Source organism: Artemia sp. Qi Xiang Cuo, chromosome 19 (assembly GCF_049724085.1).
Source record: "Artemia sp. Qi Xiang Cuo chromosome 19, ASM4972408v1, whole genome shotgun sequence".
Lineage (NCBI taxonomy): Eukaryota > Metazoa > Arthropoda > Branchiopoda > Anostraca > Artemiidae > Artemia > Artemia sp. Qi Xiang Cuo.
In genome coordinates, this window is record NC_142812.1 from 31,846,515 (window position 1) to 31,870,186 (window position 23,672).

At 35.0% G+C, this 23,672-nt stretch overlaps 1 protein-coding gene across 1 annotated transcript in view; it reads left to right on the top strand.

The window, feature by feature from the left end:
• The window catches only part of LOC148940732 (uncharacterized), a 146,689-nt gene that overhangs the window by 97,002 nt on the left and 26,015 nt on the right, over nt 1–23,672 (top strand). Inside the window, 2 exon segments of the mRNA XM_089105056.1 lie at nt 10,816–10,857; nt 19,716–20,513. Of these exon segments, the coding sequence (XP_088961182.1) occupies nt 10,816–10,857; nt 19,716–20,513 (840 nt within the window).

Genomic DNA, 23,672 nt, shown 5'->3' on the forward strand with positions numbered 1-23,672 from the left:
TGACATCCTTTATCGGATATGTCGGATAAAATTGACAAAATCTAAGTATCAGAGCGTCTAAATTCTATATCGACATCCTTATCTCGGATACATAGGATAAAATTGACCAAATCTAAGTGTCAGAGTAAATAATTTTTTTTATCAACATCCTTTGTCAGATACATCAAATAAAATTGACTAAATCTAAATTTCAGAATGAACAAATTAATTATCAACATCCCTTGTCGGATATGTCGGATAAAATTGATAAAATCTAAGTATCAGAGTGATTAAATTCCATACCAACATCATTTTCTCGGATACATGGGATAAAATTGACAAAATCTAAGTATCAAAGTGAATAAATTCTTCATCAACATCCTTTAAATGCATTATCGACATCATTTGTTGGCAATATCGGATGAAATTGACAAAATCTAAGTATCAGATTGATTAAATTCTATATCAACATCCCTTTCTCGGGTACATGGGATAAAATTGTCAAAATTTAAGTATCAGTTTGATTAAATTCTATATCAACATCCCTTTCTCGGGTACATGGGATAAAATTGAAAAACTCTAAGTATCAGAGTGAATAAATTCTTTATCAACATCCTTTAAATGCATTATCAACGTCATTTGTCGGCTATATCGGATAAAATTAACAAAATCTAAGTATTAGATTGATTAAATTCTATATCAACATCCCTTTCTAGGGTAAATGGGATAAAATTGACAAAATCTAACTATCAGATTGATTAAATTCTATATCAACATCCCTTTCTCGGCTACATGGGATAAAATTGACAAAATCTAAATATCAGAATGAATAAATGCTTTAATGACATCCTTTATCGGATATGTCGGATAAAATTCACAAAATCTAAGTATCAGAGTGTCTAAATTCTATATCGACATCCTTATCTCGGATACATAGGATAAAATTGACCAAATCTAAGTGTCAGAGTAAATAATTTTTTTTTATCAACATCCTTTGTCAGATACATCAAATAAAATTGACAAAATCTAAATTTCAGAATGAATACATTAATTATCAACATCCCTTGTCAGATATGTCGGATAAAATTGATAAAATCTAAGTATCAGAGTGATTAAATTCCATACCAACATCATTTTCTCGGATACATGGGATAAAATTGACAAAATCTAAGTATCAAAGTGAATAAATTCTTCATCAACATCCTTTAAATGCATTATCGACATCATTTGTTGGCAATATCGGATGAAATTGACAAAATCTAAGTATCAGATTGATTAAATTCTATATCAACATCCCTTTCTCGGGTACATGGGATAAAATTGTCAAAATTTAAGTATCAGTTTGATTAAATTCTATATCAACATCCCTTTCTCGGGTACATGGGATAAAATTGAAAAACTCTAAGTATCAGAGTGAATAAATTCTTTATCAACATCCTTTAAATGCATTATCAACGTCATTTGTCGGCTATATCGGATAAAATTAACAAAATCTAAGTATTAGATTGATTAAATTCTATATCAACATCCCTTTCTAGGGTACATGGGATAAAATTGACAAAATCTAAGTATCAGATTGATTAAATTCCATATCAACATCCCTTTCTCGGATACATGGGATAAAATTGACAAAATCTAATTTATGTGAATAATCATATTATAATTATATTATAATTAATTATAATAATTATTATTTATGTGAATAATTTGTTTTTTATCTACATCTTTTATCAGTTACAACAATTATAATTAAAAAAATCTAAATATCAGAGTGAATAAATACTTTTTCAGCATCCTTTGTTGGATATGTTGAATAATTGACAAAATCTAAATTTATTATCAACATCCTTTGTCGGATATGTCGGATAAAACTGACAGAATCTAAGTATCATAGTGATTAAATTTCAGAATGAATAAATGCTTTAACAACATCTTTTATCGGATATGTCGGATAAAATTGACAATATCTAAGTATCAGAGTGATTAAATTCTATATCAACAACTCTTTCTCGAATACATGGGATAAAATTGAAAAAATCTAAGCATCAGAGTGAATATATTTTTTTATACCAACATCTATTGTCAGATACATCGAATATAATTGACAAAATCGAAGTATCAGAGTGAATAAATGCTTTATCAGCATCCTTTATCAAGTATATCGGATAAAAGTGACAAAATCTAAATATCAGAGTGAATTTTTTTTTTTATCAACATCCTTTGCCAGATATATCGAATAAAATTGATAAAAATAAGTGTAAGAGTGAATAAATTTTTTTTATCAACATCTTTTGTCAGATACATCAAATAAAATTGACAAAATCTAAATTTCCGAGGAATAAATGATTTAAAAACATCCTTTATTGGATATGTCGGATAAAATTGACAGAATCTAAGTATCAGAGTGACTAAATTCGATATCAACATCCTTTTCTCGGATATATAGGATAAAATTGACAGAATCTAAGTGTCAGAGTGAATAATTTTTTTTATCAACATCCTTTGTCAGATACCTCAAATAAAGTTGACAAAATCTAAATTTCAGAATGAACAAATTAATTATCAACATCCCTTGTCGGATATGTCGGATAAAATTTATAAAATCTAAGTATCAGAGTGATTAAATTCCATACCAAAATCATTTTCTCGGATACATGGGATAAAATTGACAAAATCTAAGTATCAGAGTGAATAAATTCTTGATCAACATCCTTTAAATGCATTATCAACATCATTTGTCGGCTATATCGGATGAAATTGACAAAATCTAAGTATCAGATTGATTAAATTCTATATCAACATCCCTTTCTCGGGTACATGGGATAAAATTGACAAAATCTAAGTATCAGTTTGATTAAATTCTATATCAACATCTCTTTCTCGTTTACATGGGATAAAATTGCCAAACTTTAAGTATCAGAGTGAACAAATGCTTTATCAACATCTTTTAAATGCAATATCAATGTCATTTGTCAGATATATTAGATAAAATTGACAAAATTTAAGCATCATATTGATTAAATTATACATCAACATCCCTTTTACGGTTTCTTGAGATAAAATTGACAAAATATAAGTATCAGAGTGATTAATTTATTTTTATCAACATCTTTTATCAGTTACAACAATTATAATTAAAAAATCTAAATATCAGAGTGAATAAATGCTTTTTCAGCATCCTTTAATGGATATGTTGAATAAAATTGACAAAATCTAAATTCATTATCAACATCCTTTGTCGGATATGTCGGATAAAACCGACAGAATCTAAGTATCAGAGTGATTAAATTCCATATCCACATCCCTTTCTCGGATACATGGGATAAAATTGACAAAATCTAAGTATCAGAGTGAATAAATGCTTTATCAACATCCTTGAAATGCATTATCAACATCATTTGTCGGCTATATCGGATAAAATTGACAAAATCTAAGTCTCAGATTGTTTAAATTCTATATCAACATCCCTTTCTCGAATACTTGGGATAAACTTGACAAAATCTATGTATCAGATTTATTCAATTCTATATCAACATCCCTCTCTCAGATACATGGGATAAAATCAACAAAATCTAAGTATCAAGGTGAATAAATGTTTTGTCAATATCCCTTAAATGCATTATCGTTATCACATGTCAGATACATCGGATAAAATTGACAAAATCTAAGTACCAGAAAGAATAAATTCGTTTTCAAAGTTTTTATCGGATACATCAGATAACAGTCGTAAAATCCAAGTTCTATTCATTTTGACTTCATGCGTCGTTACGTTGAATTTAGGTTAGACCGGTTATAGATGGCAGCAGTGCCACTGGGAAAGCACCTCTGAAATATCAAAACGATGGGTTAGGTTAGGTTAGCTTACGTGCGCGCAAATAAGCTAACCTAACCTAACCTATGGTTTTGTTATTTCCGAGGTGCTTTCCCAGTGGCACTGCTGCCATCTATAAGAGGTCTAACCTAACTTCAACGTAACGACGCATGAAGTCAAAACGAATAGAACTAGGATTTTATGACTTTTATGTGATGTATCCAACAAAAACTTTAAAAACGAAATTATCCTTTCTGGTACTTATATTTTGTAAATTTAATCCGATGTATCTGACATGCGATGTTAATAATGCACTTAAGGGGTATTGATCAAGCATTTATTCACTCTGACACTTAGATTTTGTCGATTTTATCCCATGTATCTGAGAAAGGGATGTTGATATAGAATTTAATAACTCTGATACATAAATTTTGTCAAGTTTATCCCAAGTATTCGAGAAAGGGATGTTGATATAGAATTTAAACAATCTGAGACTTAGATTTTGTCAATTTTATCCGATATAGCCGACAAATGATGTTGATAATGCATTTCAAGGATGTTGATAAAGCATTTATTCCCATGTATCATATGTATCGATTTTATCCCATGTATCTGAGAAAGGGATGTTGATATAGAATTTAATAACTCTCATACATAGATTTTGTCAAGTTTATCCCAAGTATTCGAGAAAGGGATGTTAATTTAGAATTTAAACAATCTGAGACTTAGACTTTGTCAATCTTATCCGATATAGCCGACAAATGATGTTGATAATGCATTTCAAGGATGTTGATAAAGCATTTATTCACTCTGATACTTGTATTTTGTCAATTTTATCCCATGTATCCGAGAAAGGGATGTTGATATGGAATTTAATTACTCTGATACTTAGATTCTGTCAGTTTTATCCGACATATCGGACAAAGGATGTTGATAATGAATTTAGATTTTGTCAATTTTATTCAACATATCCAACAAAGCATGCTGAAAAAGCATTTATTCACTCTAATATTTAGATTTTGTTAATTATAATTGTTGTAACTGATAAAAGATGTTGATAAAAAATAAATTATTCACTCTGATACTTAGATTTTGACAGTTTTATCCCATGTATCCGAGAAAGGGATGTTGATATGGAATTTAATCAATCTGATATTTAGATTTTGTCAATTTTATCCCATATACCCAAGAAAGGGATGTTGATATAGAATTTAATCAATCTGATACTTAGATTTTGTCAATTTTATCCGATATAGCAGACAAATGATGTTGATATTGCATTTAAAGAATGTTGATAAAGAATTTATTCACTCTGATACTTATATTTTGTCAATTTTATCCCATATACCCGAGAAAGAGATGTTGATATAAAATTTAATCAATCTGATACTTAGATTTTGTCAATTTTATCCCATTTACCAGAGAAAGGGATGTTGATGTAGAATTTAATCAAGCTGATACTTAGATTTTGTCAATTTTATCCGATATAGCCGACAAATGATGTTGATAATGCATTTAAAGGATGTTGATGAAGAATTTATTCACTCTGATACTTAGATTTTGTCAATTTTATCCCATGTATTCGAGAAAATGATGTTGATATGGAATTTAATCACTCTGATGCTTATATTTTATCAATTTTATCCGACATATCCGACAAGGGATGTTGATAATTAATTTATACATTCTTAAATTTAGATTTTGTCCATTTTATTTGATGTATCTGACAAAGGATGTTGATAAAAAAAAATTATTCACTCTGACACTTAGATTCTGTCAATTTGATCCTATGTATCCAAGAAAAGGATGTCGATATTCAGTCTCTCTGATACTTAGATTTTGTCAATTTTATCCGACATATCCGATAAAGGATGTCATTAAAGCATTTATTCATCTGAAATTTAGATTTTATCGATTTTATTTGATGTATTTGACAAAGGATGTTGATAAAAAAATTTATTCACTCTGACACTTAAATTTTTTCAATTGTATTCGATGTATCTGGCAAAGGATGTTGTTAAAAAAAAATTCACTCTGATACTTAGATTTTGTCACTTTTATCCGATATATTCGACAAAGGATGCTGATAAAGCATTTATTCACTCTGATACTTATATTTTTTCAACTATATTCGATGTATGTGACAATAGATGTTGGTATAAAAAAATTTATTCACTCTGACGCTTAGAGTTTTTCAATTTTATTCCATGTATTCGAGAAAGGGTTGTCTATATCGAATTTAATCACTCTGATACTTACATTTTGTCAATTTTATTCGACATATCCGATAAAGGATGTTGTTAAAGCATTTATTTATTCTGAAATTTAGATTTTGTCAATTTTATTTGATGTATCTGACAAAGGATGTTGATAAAAAAAAATTGTTCACTCTGAAACTTAGATTCTGGCAATTTTATCCTATGTATCTGACAAAAGATGTTGATAAAAAAAATTTATTCACTCTAACGCTTAGATTTTGACAACTTTTTCCTATGTATCCGAGAAATGAATGTTGATATAGAATTTAATCACTCCTATACTTAGATTTTGTGAAATTGCTGTATTGTCTGTCTAGCAAGCGACATCAATCGATAATGAATGTTAATAAGGAATTTGTTCAATTTTTTTTTCATAATTTCCTGAATTAAATTTCTGTATTGTGTATCCAAGAGGTGAATTCAAGAAACAGTTTGTTACTTACATACTTACTTACTTACAATTTTTTTTTCATAATGACATATCCAACAACGGATATTGATAAAGAATTTATTCATTCTGATAGTATTTTCGTGTTATTTGCAAGCCATTCGTACTATACCGTAAACGCATTCAGATATTTCCTTGATAAAAAAAAATTGTGCGACATATCCGACAAATGATGTTTCCAACTCATGCATTTCAATGAAAGAAATCCAAAATAAACTTTGAAAAATCAATAGAATGTAACTGTGACAAGGTAAACCACTACAAAACAATACTGAAATATTCCAACTCTTGAATTTCAACGAAAGAAATACAAAAATGAACTTTGAAAAATCAATAGAATGTAACTGTGACCAGGTAAACCACGACAAACCACTACTGAAATATTCCAACTCATGCATGTCAACGAAAGAAATCCAAAATGAACTTTGAAAAATCAAGAGAATGTAACTGTGACAAGGTAAACCACGACAAAATACTACTGAAATATTCTAACTCTTGCATTTCAACGAAAGATATTCTAAAATGAACTTTGAAAAATCAAGAGAATGTAACTGTGACAAGGTAAAGAACAACAAAACACTACTGAAATATTCCAACTCTTGCATTTCAACGAAAGAAATCCAAAATGAACTTTGAAAAATCAAGAGAATGTAAGTGTGACAAGGTAATCTATGCCAAAACACTACTGAAATATTCCAGCTCTTGCATTTCAACGAAAGAAATTCCAAAATGAAGTTTTAAAAATCAAGAGAATGTAAGTTTTCCAAGGTAAACCAAAACATAAAACTACTGAAATATTCCAGCTCTTGCATTTCAACAAAAGAAATCCAAAATGACCTTTGAATAATCCAGAGAATGTAAGTGTGACAAGGTAAAGCACAACTAAACACTACTGAAATATTCCAACTCTTGCATTTCAATGAAAGAAATCCAAAATGAATTTTGAAAAATCAAGAGAATGTAACTGTGACAAGGTAAACCACAACAAAACAATACTGAAATATTCCACCTCTTGCATTTCAACGAAAGAAATCCAAATTGAACTTTGAAAAATCAAGAGAAAGTAAGTGTGACAAGGTAAACCACGCCAAAACACTACTGGAATATTCCAACTCTTGCATTACAATGAAAGAAATCCTAAATGAACTTTTAAAAACCAAGAGAATGTAACTGTGACAAGGTAAACCATAACAAAACACTACTGAAATATTCCAACTCATGCATCTCAACGAAAGAAATCCAAAAATGAACTTTGAAAATTCAATAGAATGTAACTGTTACAAGTTAAACCATAACAAAAGACAATTGAAATATTCAAACTCTTGCATTTCAACGAAAGAAATCCAAAATGAATTTTGAAAAATCAAGAGAATGTAACTGTGACAAGGTAAACCATGACAAAACACTACTGAAATATTCCAACTCTTGCATGTCAATGAAAGAAATCCAATCCACCAACATAAGAGTTGAATTTTTTCGGTACTCCAAAGAAATTTAATTCCTTACTGTCAAGACAATGCATGCATACATTTCCAATAGTGCTACCTTGTTTCATAGTTTAAATACTTCTTCTTGTCGGCATTCAATGCTACAATAACATTGTCTTGTGAACACACTTTATTAAAATGCTCTATCTTCACTTTTTTTTAAAGATATGACTTATGTTTTTATTCCATCACGTAGAAAAATAATGATTTAATACATGCAATAAACTAGGTAGTGTCGATAACCCGCCATAAAGTATCAGTGGGAAAGCCGCATCGTGTCTCTGAGAAAGCATAGAGTACAACTGTTAGAGCCGTAAGTATATTTTATGTCATTTTAAGATACGTAAAAAAACAGTTGAATAATTTCGAAGTCCCAAAAATTTTTTTTGTCCAATAAAAAAAAGTGCTACTACAAACATTATTTTTCTAATAGTAAAGGTCATGACTAACAAGTCTATACCATTCTCATTTTGAGTTCGGAAAATATTAAATGTGATTTTTTTGGTTAAGTATGTTTCATCTCATTCGAAGACATGTAAAAAAAAAGTTGAAAAAATATATCATGTTAAAAAAAATAATAATAATAAAAAATATTTAAAAAAAAAAATAAAAAAATAAAAAAAATGGGGGGAGGGGGCTAAAAAGTTGGAGGGGAGGGGGATGACCTTCGAGTTTGGGGATAGGGGACCTTTGGGGGGTTGATGTCTCTGCTGTTTAGGCTCGTTGGTGCTTATGATCCTTGATGGTTCGTACTCACATACACCTTAGTACTTGATTTGCAAGGATTTCTAAGGTTTGTTCTGAATTTCATTACTAAAATTCTTTTCTTGCCATCTACATCTCTCTTAGTATCAACTTTTTAGTATACTATAACGTTAGATTCTATTTTAAACTGACAACACTGTTCAAACGCCACTTGTGTATTATACAGAACAAATCGAAGAAGTAAAGTTATCCATTATAAAGATTCTTTTCTTGTCATCTATATCTCTCTTAGTATCAACTTTTTAGTATAATATAACGTTAAACTCTATTTTAAATTGACAACACTGTTCAAACATCACTTGTTTATTATACAGAACAAATCGAAGAAGTAAAACTAAGTCAAGTCATAAGACCATTTTATCATCGTTAACCATTTCAATAGGTTGATATTGTTCCAAATAAGATCGTTCGTACAGTCCAATTCGCGAATCCCTTATCCCTTTTTGCAAATGTCAATCAACTAATTCTGATTGTAGCATCCAATTTTTTAATTAGCAACGACGCATTAATAAAAAAATACTCTCGAGTTAAGGCAATGGTCCAAAAAATCATAAAAACCAGCCTGATAGCACATACTTCAAAGTAATGGAACAGGTGTGAGGGAGTACTGACTCTCTTTGAAAAGGTTTAGAGCATCAAGCAAATAGTATGGGAATTCCTAGGGCATTAAGCAAATTCAATAGATACAATCTACTCTTGGGAGGCTCAATGTGACAAGGACGCCAATAAGCAAAATCTTGGGGGGTCGAATGTGACAAGGGCGCCAATAATTGACCAAATTGACTAATTTACTTTAAAAAAAAAGGGGAAAACAGAACAAAACAAAGAATGACGGCACCGAAAAATCTTTGGGGGCCCAGGCCCTACCAGCCCCCCTGGATCTGTAAGTGATAGTGTATATGATTGGTATCGACGGGATCCTCATTTTCCAAAAACGTTTTTCTGCGAAAACACAGTCAATAATGTGAATCGAAGAAAATAGGAAACAAATATTCGTTGATTTAAAGCCTCTACCACCTACCCCTAGGATCTAAATCAAGTCAAAAATGAAATATTTATTCTGCTAGAAAGTATCAGTAATGAAATATTTATGTATGCTAGAAAGTATCTGAGGTTGTTCGAACCACTAAAATTGCAAGCTAAATTTCCCCTAGACCTCAGCCCTCGGTTCAGCCATGCCAATTGGGACGAAGAGTGTTGACTTAAAACTTCTCCTCCCTCACAGATTTTTTTCTTTTTTTCGAAAAAATCTCAAATGTGCCCGTCCTAAATTTCGAGAAAATATCTGTTTTTGTATCTTCATTAAAAAGAAGTCTCCCTCCTTGATATTAGTACAGTACTTAAAATGAAATAGAAAAAAAAATTCAGAAAACGAAACTTCCTTTTTGAGATTTACTAGGGTACTAGAGCTAGCAAGCTGATCTACCTACTTTGGATGCGTTCGGGTCCCAAAATTAACAAATATTGCTCAAACTTTAAATCACAAAGGGCACTAGCCCGGGTACTGCAGACCTGATTTTAGTGAGAACCGCTTCAAGGACCTTCAAACGGGACATGTATGGTTTAAGCTAGTCATCTTACGTTGCGTTCATATAAGCTCACCTGGTTGTTGTTAGCTCCAGGATATGTCGAATGACGACATTGTCATATCTTGGACTTGCGTTTCATAGCGCATACCCTGCAAAATAATGATTTCGATATAAACGACCATTAGGCTTTTTTGCACAGAAAAAACCAATAAAGGCATGTTGTGATCTTGTGAACTTCTACAAGCATTTTCATTGCATGGTTTATAGAATAAAATGTTTAAAAATACCCCCTAGATTAGAAGGAAGATTGTCTGTATACAATGCATTTGAGATTAGGGCAAATCAAAAGGAGGGAGGGGGTATCCATCTGTATCAGGGAGCTTCACCAATAAATTTAGTGAGAGTGATGATAATGTTATTATTTTAAAAGCGTAAAAAACTAAGAGAATTCGTTATGAGACGAATGTGTTGGGATGAAATAATCCCTAATTTGATTTTTACTCAGCATATTTATCCTCATCCTTTCTTTTGATTTTAGATATCGTGCCAACTTTACGTCCGGAAGACGATGAGCCCAAAGGTAAGCCTTAACTGCTTACGCTGCATGCCATGCATACAGAGTTTGCATAACTTACAACGTCAATGGCTAATTTCTATTGCACGCTCCACTTTAGTCTTTGGTGCTTTGAATAAGTATAGATGGATAGATGGATAGATCGTGTATTTCAAAAGCCCAAGAGCCATATACACACAAAATTTTACGAAAAATAAAGAAATCACAACAGAACAAATTACAAAACATACAGAAACATGATACATAGCGAAAAAAATACCTAATGGTAATTTAGCGAGAAAGTAATTGTAATTCTATATAATAAATAATAGTTAATTGTATAAATTTTTCCTTCTTTCTAAGCTTTTATCTATCTACACACACAAACGAGATATTGTGGTTGCCTTACTACTTTGTAAAATACCAGGAAGCAGCAAAACGATCACATGTAAATATTCTCCCCTTAAATCGGAGAGCACCGGGCACTTCCAGAGAAAATGGTCCAAATCTTCGTCCTCATCTTTACAAAGAGGACACACATACCGCCCTTCAGGATCAACTATCTTTTTGTCGAACACCTTTTGCCTGCTCTGGATTGGAAGGCAATTCGCCCCAAGGTGAATCCATCGACATAAAATCATAGCCAGTAAATTAAATTTAAAATAAACTTCCTCTCCAAAACTAGGTTTAGCCTGATTATAATGATTTAATGTTGTAGAAGTTAAAATCAGCCCTTTCCAATACTGAATTTCTTGATCCTCTAAGATCAATCGCACCTGAATTGCTAAATCTGTTGGAATATCACGGAAACCAAGACCATTATTCCATAAGTAAGGCATTCCCACTCTTTCTAGTAATGAATTAATTTGGGACGGCCACGACGTATATGCTTTCTAACATCTGGTGACTCAAGCACACACAGAGTAGAAAAAACCTTTGACTTATGTCAAAGGTTTACCCTGACTTTATATCTTTGGATGCTGTTAATTTTTTTGTACTATTATTTTAGAAGCTGTGCCTAATCCTACAGTATAGCTGAAGGAAGTGAACAGGAGGCAGTTAACTCCTTCTATATATAGAAAATCATTAGTTATTGGACTTGAAGTTATTATTCATGCTGGAAACTACATCTTTATGTAGCCTACTTATCAGATTTGCTTCTTTTTTTAGGCTAAAAAGCCAACCACTTTTTTTTATACAGGGTGGGGAAGCTAAAGCTATAACAAATATCAATCTTATCAAGTCTTGGAAAGTTGCCTCTTTATTTACTTTTTTGAGAACGTAGCTAGGACATACCCCACAGTTCATAATTTAGACGCTTTCCGTGCAGAGGCGCCATTTCAGCCAAACCTTAGGGTGGGAAAGCAATCGACATGGGCCCCAGAGCAGGCTTGTATATAAAAAAAATTCCTCTAGCTTTTATCCGAAAAAAACCTGCCTTCCGTGGGAGTTACCGTAAAAATTAAGGAAATTGTCTCAATTTCTTTGCCTTTCCTTCTTTCGCTCTTTTGTCATAGGTTCGGAAAAGGCCAGATATCTGAAAAAACGGTAACGGTATGTGCGATGTTAAAAAACAGCCGTTTGGGATTCTTCCACTTTTCCAAATCTATAACTTGACGAAAGCCTCTCTGTAAAAACTCAAGCTTCAACTAAAGCATATTCTGTAGCCGAATTCTTCAACTCGCTGCTTACAGTAAATACTTTAGTCTAAGTCGGAGTCACGCTCCGGCTATGATGATTCAAAACTTTGCTCAATCAAGTATATTAACAAAATCAAAAACTACAACAAAATTTTGAAACAGATCAGTGAACACTCAAGGAAACAAGGGGCCCCGTCGTGGTTTCATCTTCGCAAAGTTGTCAACAAGCTGGTCGAAATCCAAGTTTTAGACTAAATCCTTCTCTGCAAAGATCAAAAGCAGGTCACTAAGACGATTATCTCCTGTGGTCGAGCGCAGATAGTTCTTGACTATTTCCAGCCCAGAAAACAAACGTTCATTGCTGGCTGTCGTGACAGGAAGTGTGACAGTAATAGCAAGAACTTTGATAATTTCTGAATAGACCACAGGAGGTGTCTGGATATTATCGATGACGTCCATGAAGTTCTTCGAATTTGCCTCCTCCTCGAGCAAAAATCACTTGGTAATACCAGCTTGGGCCTCAAGAAGAATCTGGTCAATGTCTATTTCAGAATGAAGTTCAGAGAATTGCTTGAGGAGCCCTGCATCCATGAGCTTGGTAGAGCTGGGGTCCAGAGCTTCGAGCGTACTGAGCACTGGAAGGTTATCTGTAAGCCGTCTGTCGAATTCCGCAATCAGACGATCTACAGTCTCCAGGTATTCTCTTTTTATTTCTTCCGCTAGAGCTGAGAGTTTTTTCCTAACGTCGAAGTGTTCATGAATTCTTTCATGTGTTTGGTAATCTTTTGGGCTCTTCTAGGTCGCCCCTTCTGACCCTCAGAGAAGGACCCGGTCGCGGGTCCATTAACATCAGGTACTTCAATTTCAAGACCTTCAGCAAACTCTTTTGCCTTCTCCATAAGCGATGCAAATGAAGTGTCAGAGCTCAGTTCAGCTATTCCTTCCTTGTTGCTTGAATCAAGGTGCGGGACCTAGATATTACCAGATAAACTGCCTAAAGCTGCTCAGAAAGGGAGTTTGTCGTCCTCAGAATCGATTCCATATAGAGCAACTGGAATATCACTGTGAAAGATTCCATTTTTCTCTGGAGCCCAGCTGCTTCTGCTCCCTCGCTGACTGCAGACAGTACAGCCAGAATACATTCATATCGGAGTCTTATCTTTGATATTGATCGATACCAGTATGACCATCTTGTCACAGCACTCCTTTATAATTCCAGGACTGGCAGTTGAGTAGCCTTTTGGATCTCTACAAAAAACTGGTGTTGCTGTTGGAAATGAACGTGCACAGATTTTGGACTAACGAAAAAAATGAGCCAATAGTTCCAACACCTTCAACGCAGTTTCCAATGACCAAATTTAGTCTATGCGCATGGCAATGAATGTCTATTGCTTGTGGTGCTTTCACTCTCAGTCACGCTTGAACACCAGAGAAGGGCCCACTCATCACGCTTGCTCCGTCGTAGCACTGAGCAACACAATTTTTCCAGTTGAGACCAAGTTTCGCCACTGTGTCGTGAATGAAGCTGGCTAAACTCTCAGCATCCAGGCTTTTCATATGGTAGCATCCTATTGGTCTTTTCCCTCGTCGAAGTACCTCAGAAGAATGGCGAGCTGTTCTTTCTTAGAATTATCTTATGTCTCGTCGACAAGAACAGCAAAGTATTTGGCACGCTTAACTTCTTGTACTATTGTAGACCGAAGCCTAGATCCGATAACTGAAATTATATCGTTGGGACCTTGGGACGTATAGTGGCCGTATCGTCTTTTTAGCTTGTTAAAAAGCGTGGGAGAATACTCGGCGAGACGATTGCAAGTTTCGACAAAATGCCCTTTGTTTGCCGAAGATTAGGTGTCATCATGGCCGCAAAAGGCTGTGCCTAATCGCCCCAGTAGGGCCGTTACTTTCAGCAAAGCCTTTACGTGTTCCCTGTTTTCATTCATCTCCTTATTTATGTCCGTTGACAAAACAGATGCGATGGGTTGCATCTCCTTGGCTTATATAGCTTTGAACTTCGTCCACGAAAGTGCACTGTCCCTGTGGCGGTCACTTTTTATATGCTCTTCTAGAACGCTTGAGATGTCCTTCCATCTTCTAACGCCGGTCTCGATGAAAGGCCGCAGTGTCTCTTGAGTTGTCTCGTTTTCTACTAGATCGGTCTGACCAACCACCACGTCCTTAGAAAGGTCCAAAGTGATGGCAATGGATTGTTCGGGTGCTGAGTCAGGCACCTGAAAGATATACCCAAAGGTTAAAGCCACCCTTGTACTTTGAGGCACTATTGAACTAATTTTTAACATTTAAACAGTTGCTTCTCTTTAGTATGTTAAGTCCAAACTGCGTATAGTCAGGGTGCCACGCTTGGCTATCTCGCTTATTTCAAGAAGGCCATAAAATCGTTTGTGGGAAATGCCATATGTTCGTGGTATTTAGCCACCAGTGTTATACCGGTAGGCCATAACGCCACTGGCGTGGTAATATACGGGTGTCACCACTTATTGGAGGGGAAAGCCCCGGCCCCAAATTATAATGCGATTCCCGTGTCTACCACACCGGTTCTATAAATATCGGGTTTGGTACTACTCGATTTACAGTATACCCTGTCCCAGGGTATGATAACGCGATCGAGTGGTCAAGTGGCCAATTTCTAAAGTCAGGTGTACCTACCTTGGGTTGCGGCAAGGAAAGCCCTAGCTCTCTTCTTGTCGGTGACAAACCCCCTTGTCAATATAGTAATGACAGTATCACGTAGCTCTGTTTCTACACTGCCTGGGTTACGGAAACTAGTACACAGTTTGTAGAAAATACCTTACTTGTTTTCTTCATAAGGGTCACAATAATCACACAAAAATATGTTTCCCCGAACGGGGTCTAAACGCAGACTAACTAAAGCCAAGTGTACCCGCCTTGGGTTACGGCTAGAAAATCTCTAACTCTCTCCTTGGAAGTAACAAACCTCCCTCTCAATATAATAATGACGGTACCTCGTAGTTCTATTCCTACCCTGCCTGGGTTACGGAAACTAGTACACAGTTTGTAGAAAATACCTTACTTGTATTCTTCCAAAGGGTCACAATAATAACACAAAAATATGTTTCCCCGAACGGGGTCGAAACGCAGACTAAAAAAATAATAATAATAGGTACAGCAACTGTTCATACGGGTGGATCTTCGCTTGGCCCAGCCAATCATCTCAATCCCCATTCAAACCCAATTCTACCTTCCCAGCCTATTATTCAATGACTCAAACCAGGAAGAACAAAAATAGAATTTACTTCAAAGCTTACTTACTGCAACACAACTATAGCTTAGCAACGAGACTTTTAAGTTTTCATTGCAAATTTTAATATATGCAAATCTAAACAAATCTAACTAGAACGAAAAGAGGTCATTTATCTGAAAGGAAAAGAAACAGGGATGGAACCCCAAAAACATAAAATCGAAAATTTTCTTAGTCACCAAATTCGTCTTAATCACCGAAATGACGGTAAGAAAGAAAAAAAAATTGCAAGGGAAAGAGAAACCTCTTAGTTCTAAACTCAAAAATGTTTGCCGCTTCGCGGCATACTCGCATTTGAAAGTAGTCACGTAAGCGACACAGATTTACAGTTCTTATTTTTAATTGAGCATTAAGGAGCCAAATAATATTTTAAGATTATTTACTTCCTTGCAAGGATGTTTTGGGGGCTAATTTAAGAAAATGGATGTCCCAGTGGTAAATACCTAAATTTTCGGCACTTTGCGCCAAAAAATGCTGTCTCGGACATTCACTCAGTTCTTCTGTCTACAACTAAAAAAAAACAAAATGACTTTTTTTACCCCTAAAGGAGGTATCATATCTAAGAAAGGAATAAAGAAAAAAAAAATGCGAGAGATGAAATATTCTAAATCCTAAGATTATAAGATTATTTCCTTCTTTGCAAGGATGTTTCAGAGGTTAATTTCATATTATATATATTAATTTTAAAGAAAGCATTAAAACTAAAGCATTAGTATGTTCTAGTGGCAGATCCCGTAATTTCCCGCTGCTTCGTGTCAGAAACTACTGTCTCAGACCTTTACTTAATTCTTGTGTCTGCAAACGAACAAAAATAAAATAATTATATCTAAACAATATCTAAGCAAATAACTCTCGTTTTTGTAATAGCCCTTTGAAACACAATATAAAATTTTTAAGGGTGTTTGCTTCTCAGAAAACGGTATTAAGAGGCAAATATAAGGAATAATACACTGTTTATTGATAAATTTCTAAAATTTTCGGGGCTTCGCGGCAGAAAATACTATGTCTGCCTGAATGAGAAAGGCATGTACGTTCTATCGGCACGTTATAGACCTTTAACCTCCCTGGAAATCAGCTAGTTACATCACTGCTTATCATACTTAGGTTTCTAGAGTCAAGTCGAGATTACCCCTCCCGAAACGAAATAGAATATACACTAATATATAGGGGAAGCTAATCTGCAGCTTTATCCTCAATTTCTTAAAGGAATTTTCAAAGGAAATGATTGTTATATTTAGATACAGTATTGAGTTCGAAGTTGAATGGTATGTTTTTTTCTTAGCTATCTCAACATGGTCCTATATTCCAAATTAACCAAATTGTGAGCAGACATACTATTAGACAATGCAATTGTGGGTAATTTGGTGATAATGCCCAATGTTGCAAATATCTTTTATCTAAGCTTTGATAACACAGGTAACACAGGTAGTAATTATTTAGAGCTATACAAAGGCACTGTTTAATCTAGATGTTGTTAGATGTCTTTCTAGATTTTTTTTTCATGCAGCTTAGAGTTTACAGTCTCACTAGTTTCCCATTCTCTTGGCCAAAATCTATCTGACAACTAAATTGCTATATGTGATGATATTCCACAAATACAGCATATAATCCTGCAAGGGCTTTCCTTTACCCTAATGAAATTTCATTCCCACAGTGACCATTAGTAGTTTTTGACCATTTTGTGATTTTGTTGCCAAATTCTTATTTATTTATTTATTTTTTTCCAAATTTGGTGATTTAGTGTGTTGATTTGGTTTCTATTAAAGGCCAACTTTGGTTGTGATTTAACATGTTTATTTGGCTAATCATTTTGCAAAATCAGGCTAATTTAAGCTTTTGTAATCACAAAAAAAGTATGACAAAGAAAACTCCAAGGGAAAAAGATACTTCGTAGTGCCAAATTAAAAAATTCTGCTGCTTCGTGGCATACTGACATTGACTTTTAGTCACTTGAAAAACGGATAGATGAAGAGATACTAGGAAAAAAACGTAATGAATTTGGGAATGTGAGTATTAAATAAATAGTGTTAATTCTGACTTTGTTTAGTTTGTTTACCTGCGTGATTGCTGCCGTTTTTTCTTACTAATTGTGTTAAATTGTTATGAAGACTTGCTATGGCCTCTAGGCTTTTTTCTATCTCGTATTTGAGCGGAAAACTGCACCTCAAACTTTGTGGAAGATGCATTATCTTGCATATAACACCAAATATAACAAAATGTCACGTTTTGGAGTGTTCCACCCCTCACAAGCAAGTGCCGTTGGTATTTTTCGAATCAGCATGGTCGATTTTTTTGGGGGGGGGGAGTAGGCTAATTTTCGTCCCAGCCCCATTCCGTAGTGGTATGTTTCACATTTTCAACTCCAGGCGCCTGGACTAGTTGCAGTTTCCGCTTTCGGCACAGCAGTTCGGGAAAAATGGTGCTAGAACTCCTCCATGGTGTGACAATTTTATCCTTATCTACCATTAAAGACAATAATTGAAACTTTGGGCTTAATGCAATAGCAGCCCAAATCGCAAAAAAGAGGTTGCAGTAGTCCTTGAATGAATGATTTGGGTGTCATGACAGATCACAAATAAGCTAAAGGCGTGTTCGATTTGCTGTAGTTTCAGTTACGTCCTGCTCCCTTGTAGGCTTATTTGCGTTCTTTCTGCGAAGTTCCCCCATTGAACTTGAAGAACTACTGATAATGTGACCGCTAAACAGATTCATAATTTTGGACCAAATGGCGAAACGTGAAGCGTGACTAAAGCAAATCGAATGCGGCTTCATATCACCAGTCGGCATTGTAGCAAATCGAAGGCGGCTTAATATCGCCTGTCGGCATTGTAACAGTAGCCTACCCAGCCAGAAATGAGGTGACTGCCGACTTTGCCAGAAAAGCCATAGTTTAACACATTTGAGGCCAAATTTTAGCCAAGAAATAAAAATAGATTCTTTTTCTTCGAACGGTTTTTAAGGGTATTTTACTATAGCCTATATTCTGACCAGCAGAATAGAAAAATAAGCTTTAAAATTTCTTTAGACTTCAGTTTCGCTTAATAAATACGTAGATGCCGAATTTTGCGAAAAAAGCCTAAAATTTAAATTTTCTCCAAAAATACTTTGGAGATCAATTTTTACCTTACTACATCTAGTGAATTACGCAAAATTTCGGCACAAACCCCTTAAGACCTCAAATTTACGTAGCCGAAACTTCTTATGCTACTTAGCCAATTAACAAGTTACGCATATATCTATCTTTACTTCTTGACAGTCAAAGTTGTCAAGTACCAATAGTTGAAAGTTGTTATAATTCAAAGATCGTTAAAACAACGAGTCAATCTAGCCCAAGAAGATTGAAATAAAAAAACTCCCCCCTAATAACTTTAAATCTAAATAACTCTAAATGTGAATTAATCTCTTATAATCTCTTTAGGACTCTATCATTATTGACCATTTTATTTCTAGTAAGGTTTTTCATGTTTATTTAGCGTAAGAGAGATACGTATTTAATAAAAGCTTGATTTATGGGGGATTGGGAGCAAAAAGGGATAGGGTCAGAAGTAGTACAAATAACAAGCAAAAATTATAAGAATATAGAACAATACGGGAGAAATCATAAAATGATTTTTGATTTCGAGGAATGGAGGATCCCAAAACTCTTTTGCACTGCATATATGTTTAAAGGGAGCTTTCAAGCATTTGAGCTCTTTCTATTGACGCTCTTTCTAACGCAGACATTAAGTGTGCTCCCAAATGGGGAACGCAACTACCAATTTTCAGCAATTCCGACTCTCGTCCTTTTAAAAAATGAATTCATATTAACTTTATAATTTCGACACAAATCTCATTAGTTTTGCTGTCTACTTTGACAACATTTTATACAATGTCAAAATTGAGATTTGGGAAGATGAGATACGGAAATTAGCCGTTTGTGGAATTACGACTTATCTTTGCTTTTTTAAGAATATAATGTCTTTCAGGGGATGAAGAAATTGATGAAGATGAAGAGTACTACGAGGACTACACTTTGCCAACGACTCACCAGAACGTTATGTCAAGCCGCCGAAGTTTTAGGAGAAAGATACAAGATGAGCCCGCTCCGTATGATCCAGATGCAGATAGAATTGAACTTGTTGTGAAATCAGGTGACCTGCAACGACATAATTCCATCCGAAGAAAAATCGTTCCTCTGCCTGAAGATGTTATGGATGTAGAAATGCGTTCTAGGTTGTTGCAATTACAGGAGTCTGGAGAAGAGGGTAATAGTGAAAGTTTAACTGTTGAAATAAATCGTCTTGAAGATATGTTAAATGAAAGACCTGACTCCCTAAAGTTTGAAGGAAGTGAACACATCTTTACCCCCCTTGAAGCCGAAACAGTGACACGTATTAGAGAATGCCTAAATATTGAACGATTTAAAGATCTTTATCAACTAGGCTCAAGACTTCAAGATCTCTTGACAGCCTCTGAAATTGAAGATATTGTCAATAATGAAGACAAATTTTGTAGTGTAATTGATCCAGAGATCGTCAAAATTCTCACCGAATCTGTTGGAAAATTCCACGAGTCAACTAAAGACAAACCAAAGAAGAAATTAAATCCTTCTGATACACTTAGTGAAAAAGGTTCAGTCTTACCTCCTATCAACGACAAAAATGAAGACGACTCGGAAAAGCATGTAATACCAGATCTAATCTATAGAAATCCTTCGGATTTCAATTCCCCAAGTTTTGCTTCTAGTCATGTACAGTCAGGAATGCCAACAAACAAAATACTGCGTATGTATAGTTGCTATTTCAGTATTAATTTATTTTACTGTTTTGATTATACCTGCTTCAACATTTCAATTGATACTTCAAAGATTTGTGTCAATTAGCGTTTTGCTTTTAAAATTTTATTGTTCCAAAGCTCGATATATGCAAGGGTTTTGAATTTTCTTTGAAAAACTGTAAAAGAATATTTGCTTTTACTGAATACAAACACCTTAAAGTATAATCTTAACTATTCGTCCTTTATTCGTATTAATTAAAAAGACTTTCAGAAAAAGAAGTTTTTCAAAGAAAAGTAAAGAGCCATATTAAATTTAATAAGAGCAGAAATAAAAATCTATAATAATTCAAACTCAAAACAACCAGAAATCATAGGCAGTGCAGTAGCGCTGCCTAAGTAAAGAACGATATTGGCATAACGTATTATTTACTTTTTTTCTAGACCAGGGTACTTCGCATCGAAGGAGTTGTCGTAGAAACTTCGAAAAGGGCTTGTTCGATTGGAAATTGGAATGGCTAGCGCCCTTTTTAATAGTCGAAAGTGATTGGAAGGCAACTAACACCCCTTCCACGTCCACCATTTCCCCAAACACATCCAATCAAAATTTTGAGATAGCTATTTTGTTCAACGCAGTTGATTTCCGAATGGAAATTATGTTTTTGAGGAGGACACTCCCCCCACAGCCCTCAGGGCAAAGGTTGTAAGTTATACCCTGGGGACATATAATTTTTTTTTACAGAAACCTTTATCGTAGAAACTTCAAAAGGGCTCATTCGATTGGAAATTGAAAGGGCTAGTGCCATTTGTAATAGTCGGAAGTGATTGGAGGGCAACTAACCCCCTCTCACGCCCATCTTTTCCTCAAACACATCCAATCAAAATTTGAGATAGCCATTTTTTTCAACTTGGTTGAAAGCTCTGGAAATTAGGTCTTTGTGGATGGCAACCCCCCCCCCCCCCCCCACAGCCCTCAGGCCAAGGGTTGTAAGTTATGCCCAGGGGGCATACAAGCTTCTTATAGAAAAAATTGTTGTAGAAACTTCAAAAAGGGCTCATTCGATTGGAACCTGAAATGGCTAGTGCCCTTTTTAATAGTTGAAAGTGATTGGAAGACAACTAACACCCCTTCCACACCTACCATTTATCGAACCACATCCAATCAAAATTTTGAGATAGCCATTTTATTCAACGCAGTTGAACAAAATGACTTTTATGGAAATTATATCTTTGAATCAGAATCAGAATCATTTTAATGAAAACAGCTGTCATAGACACATTAAAACTAAAAGGCGCTGTTTTTTACATGAAAACTTTTTTACATGAAAACACTTCTCTACATTTTATTAAAAGCACTTGTAAAAAAAGGAACAAAGGAGTTACTAAGTCTGTTTTTACGGCACGAGACGGGCATAAGTTTGCTTTTGCTTCTGGTATTTACGCGGACAGGCATTTTAGGTGGTAAAATTGTCCTAAGTACAGGACTAGACAATAAAAACTGGCCAAAACGAATCATCAGCTGAAAACGGCTATCATGAAGGCTTGGTATATCAAGTGACTTCAGAGCGGAGCTGTAATCTACATATTTGTCGCAAAGAATGATCTTTACAGCTCGTTTCTGGATCCCCTCCAAATCATCACTTAAATAATCTATGTGATGAACTTGTGTGGGCCCCAGACGGGACACGCATATTCAAGGATGGGTCGAATAAAAGTGAGGTACGCTGTTTTCAGCTGATACACTGGAAAACCTAGGCGGCGCATCGCCACCAGTGTCCGCATAGCATAATGTCTCTTCTTAACCAGCTCTTGTACATGAATAGAGAACGAACAGTGCACATTAAAGGTGACGCCCAAGATAGTCGCACACGAAGCAGAAGGGAACAAAGTCACGGGGCAGGTAAAATCGCGTTTAAGTGGGTTGAACCTCAAAACCTTTGATTTATTCTCATCAATTTGAAGACTGTTCGCAGTACACTGTGATTTAAACTGATCGAAAAAATTTGGGTCGAACTGGGCTACAGCTTGCAAATCCTTTACGTGGTATTTAAGAAGCGCAGACAAATCATCGACGAATTTAAAACGATCGTCAAAGTCAGAAAGTACATAGTTGATAACAGCCAGGAAAAGAAGAGCTGCTAATTTGGTACCTTGTGGGGCGCCACATGTAATTTCCACCCATTCCGATTCAATATCCCCGGGAAAAACGGCGTACACTTTTTGATACCTGTGACGTAAGAAATCAACTACTAATTGGAGGATGTGCTTACGGGCACCCATTGACTTGAGATTCTGGGCGGCAAGAGGGTTCTTAATCAAATCAAATGCCTTTCGGTAGTCTACCAGAAGTAAATATACAAACGAGCTTCAAAACTCCAACCATTCAACTACTAGGTGATAAAGCCGTACTAAATAAACAGACGTGCTGCATCCCTTCAAGGAACCATACTGGAAGGGGTCAAGTGACTGTAAAATGTCCGTGAGAAGTTCACGATATATGAAAGATTCTGCAACTTTAGCAAAGTTCGGCGTGATCGAAATAGGTCTTAACTGATCAGATGTCTTAGGTCCTTTAACTTTGGGTATTACGCGAACATAGGATCGCTTCCAAGAATCAGGAAAAGTTTGTTCACTGAAGCACTGATTGATGATCGATGCCAATGGTTTGGCTAAAAACAAGGCATATTCGCGAATAAGTTTGACCGGTAACTCACCAGGGTAGGAAGAGCAATTTGGTTTTAGTTTTTTAAGTTCTTTAAAAACAGCAAATTCGGTAAACTGTTTTATTTCGTCAGTTTCACAATCGACTAAGAGATCAACCAGTTCGGCCTCTGTAATTGAGGGGTAGGTGGTACAAATGCCAGCAAAGAACTCGTTTACGTGTGAAGCGCTCATTTGAGATCCGTCAGGCTTCGGTATTTTTAGCTCACTGTTAACTGACTTGCCAGTCATTTGTTTCACTGTGGAATGCCACTTCCGACTGCTACTTTGGAGAAGGGGTACTACCTTTTCCCGAACATAATTTCTTCGCTTGAAACGATTAACTGCCACGAGTCGATTTCTAAGTTTCACCGCAGCGGCTATTTGTCCGGAACTGTGCAGCTTGCACCTCATCTTGATCATTTGTTTGAGATCGCTTGTGATCCATGGCTTATCGGACTCACTTACCA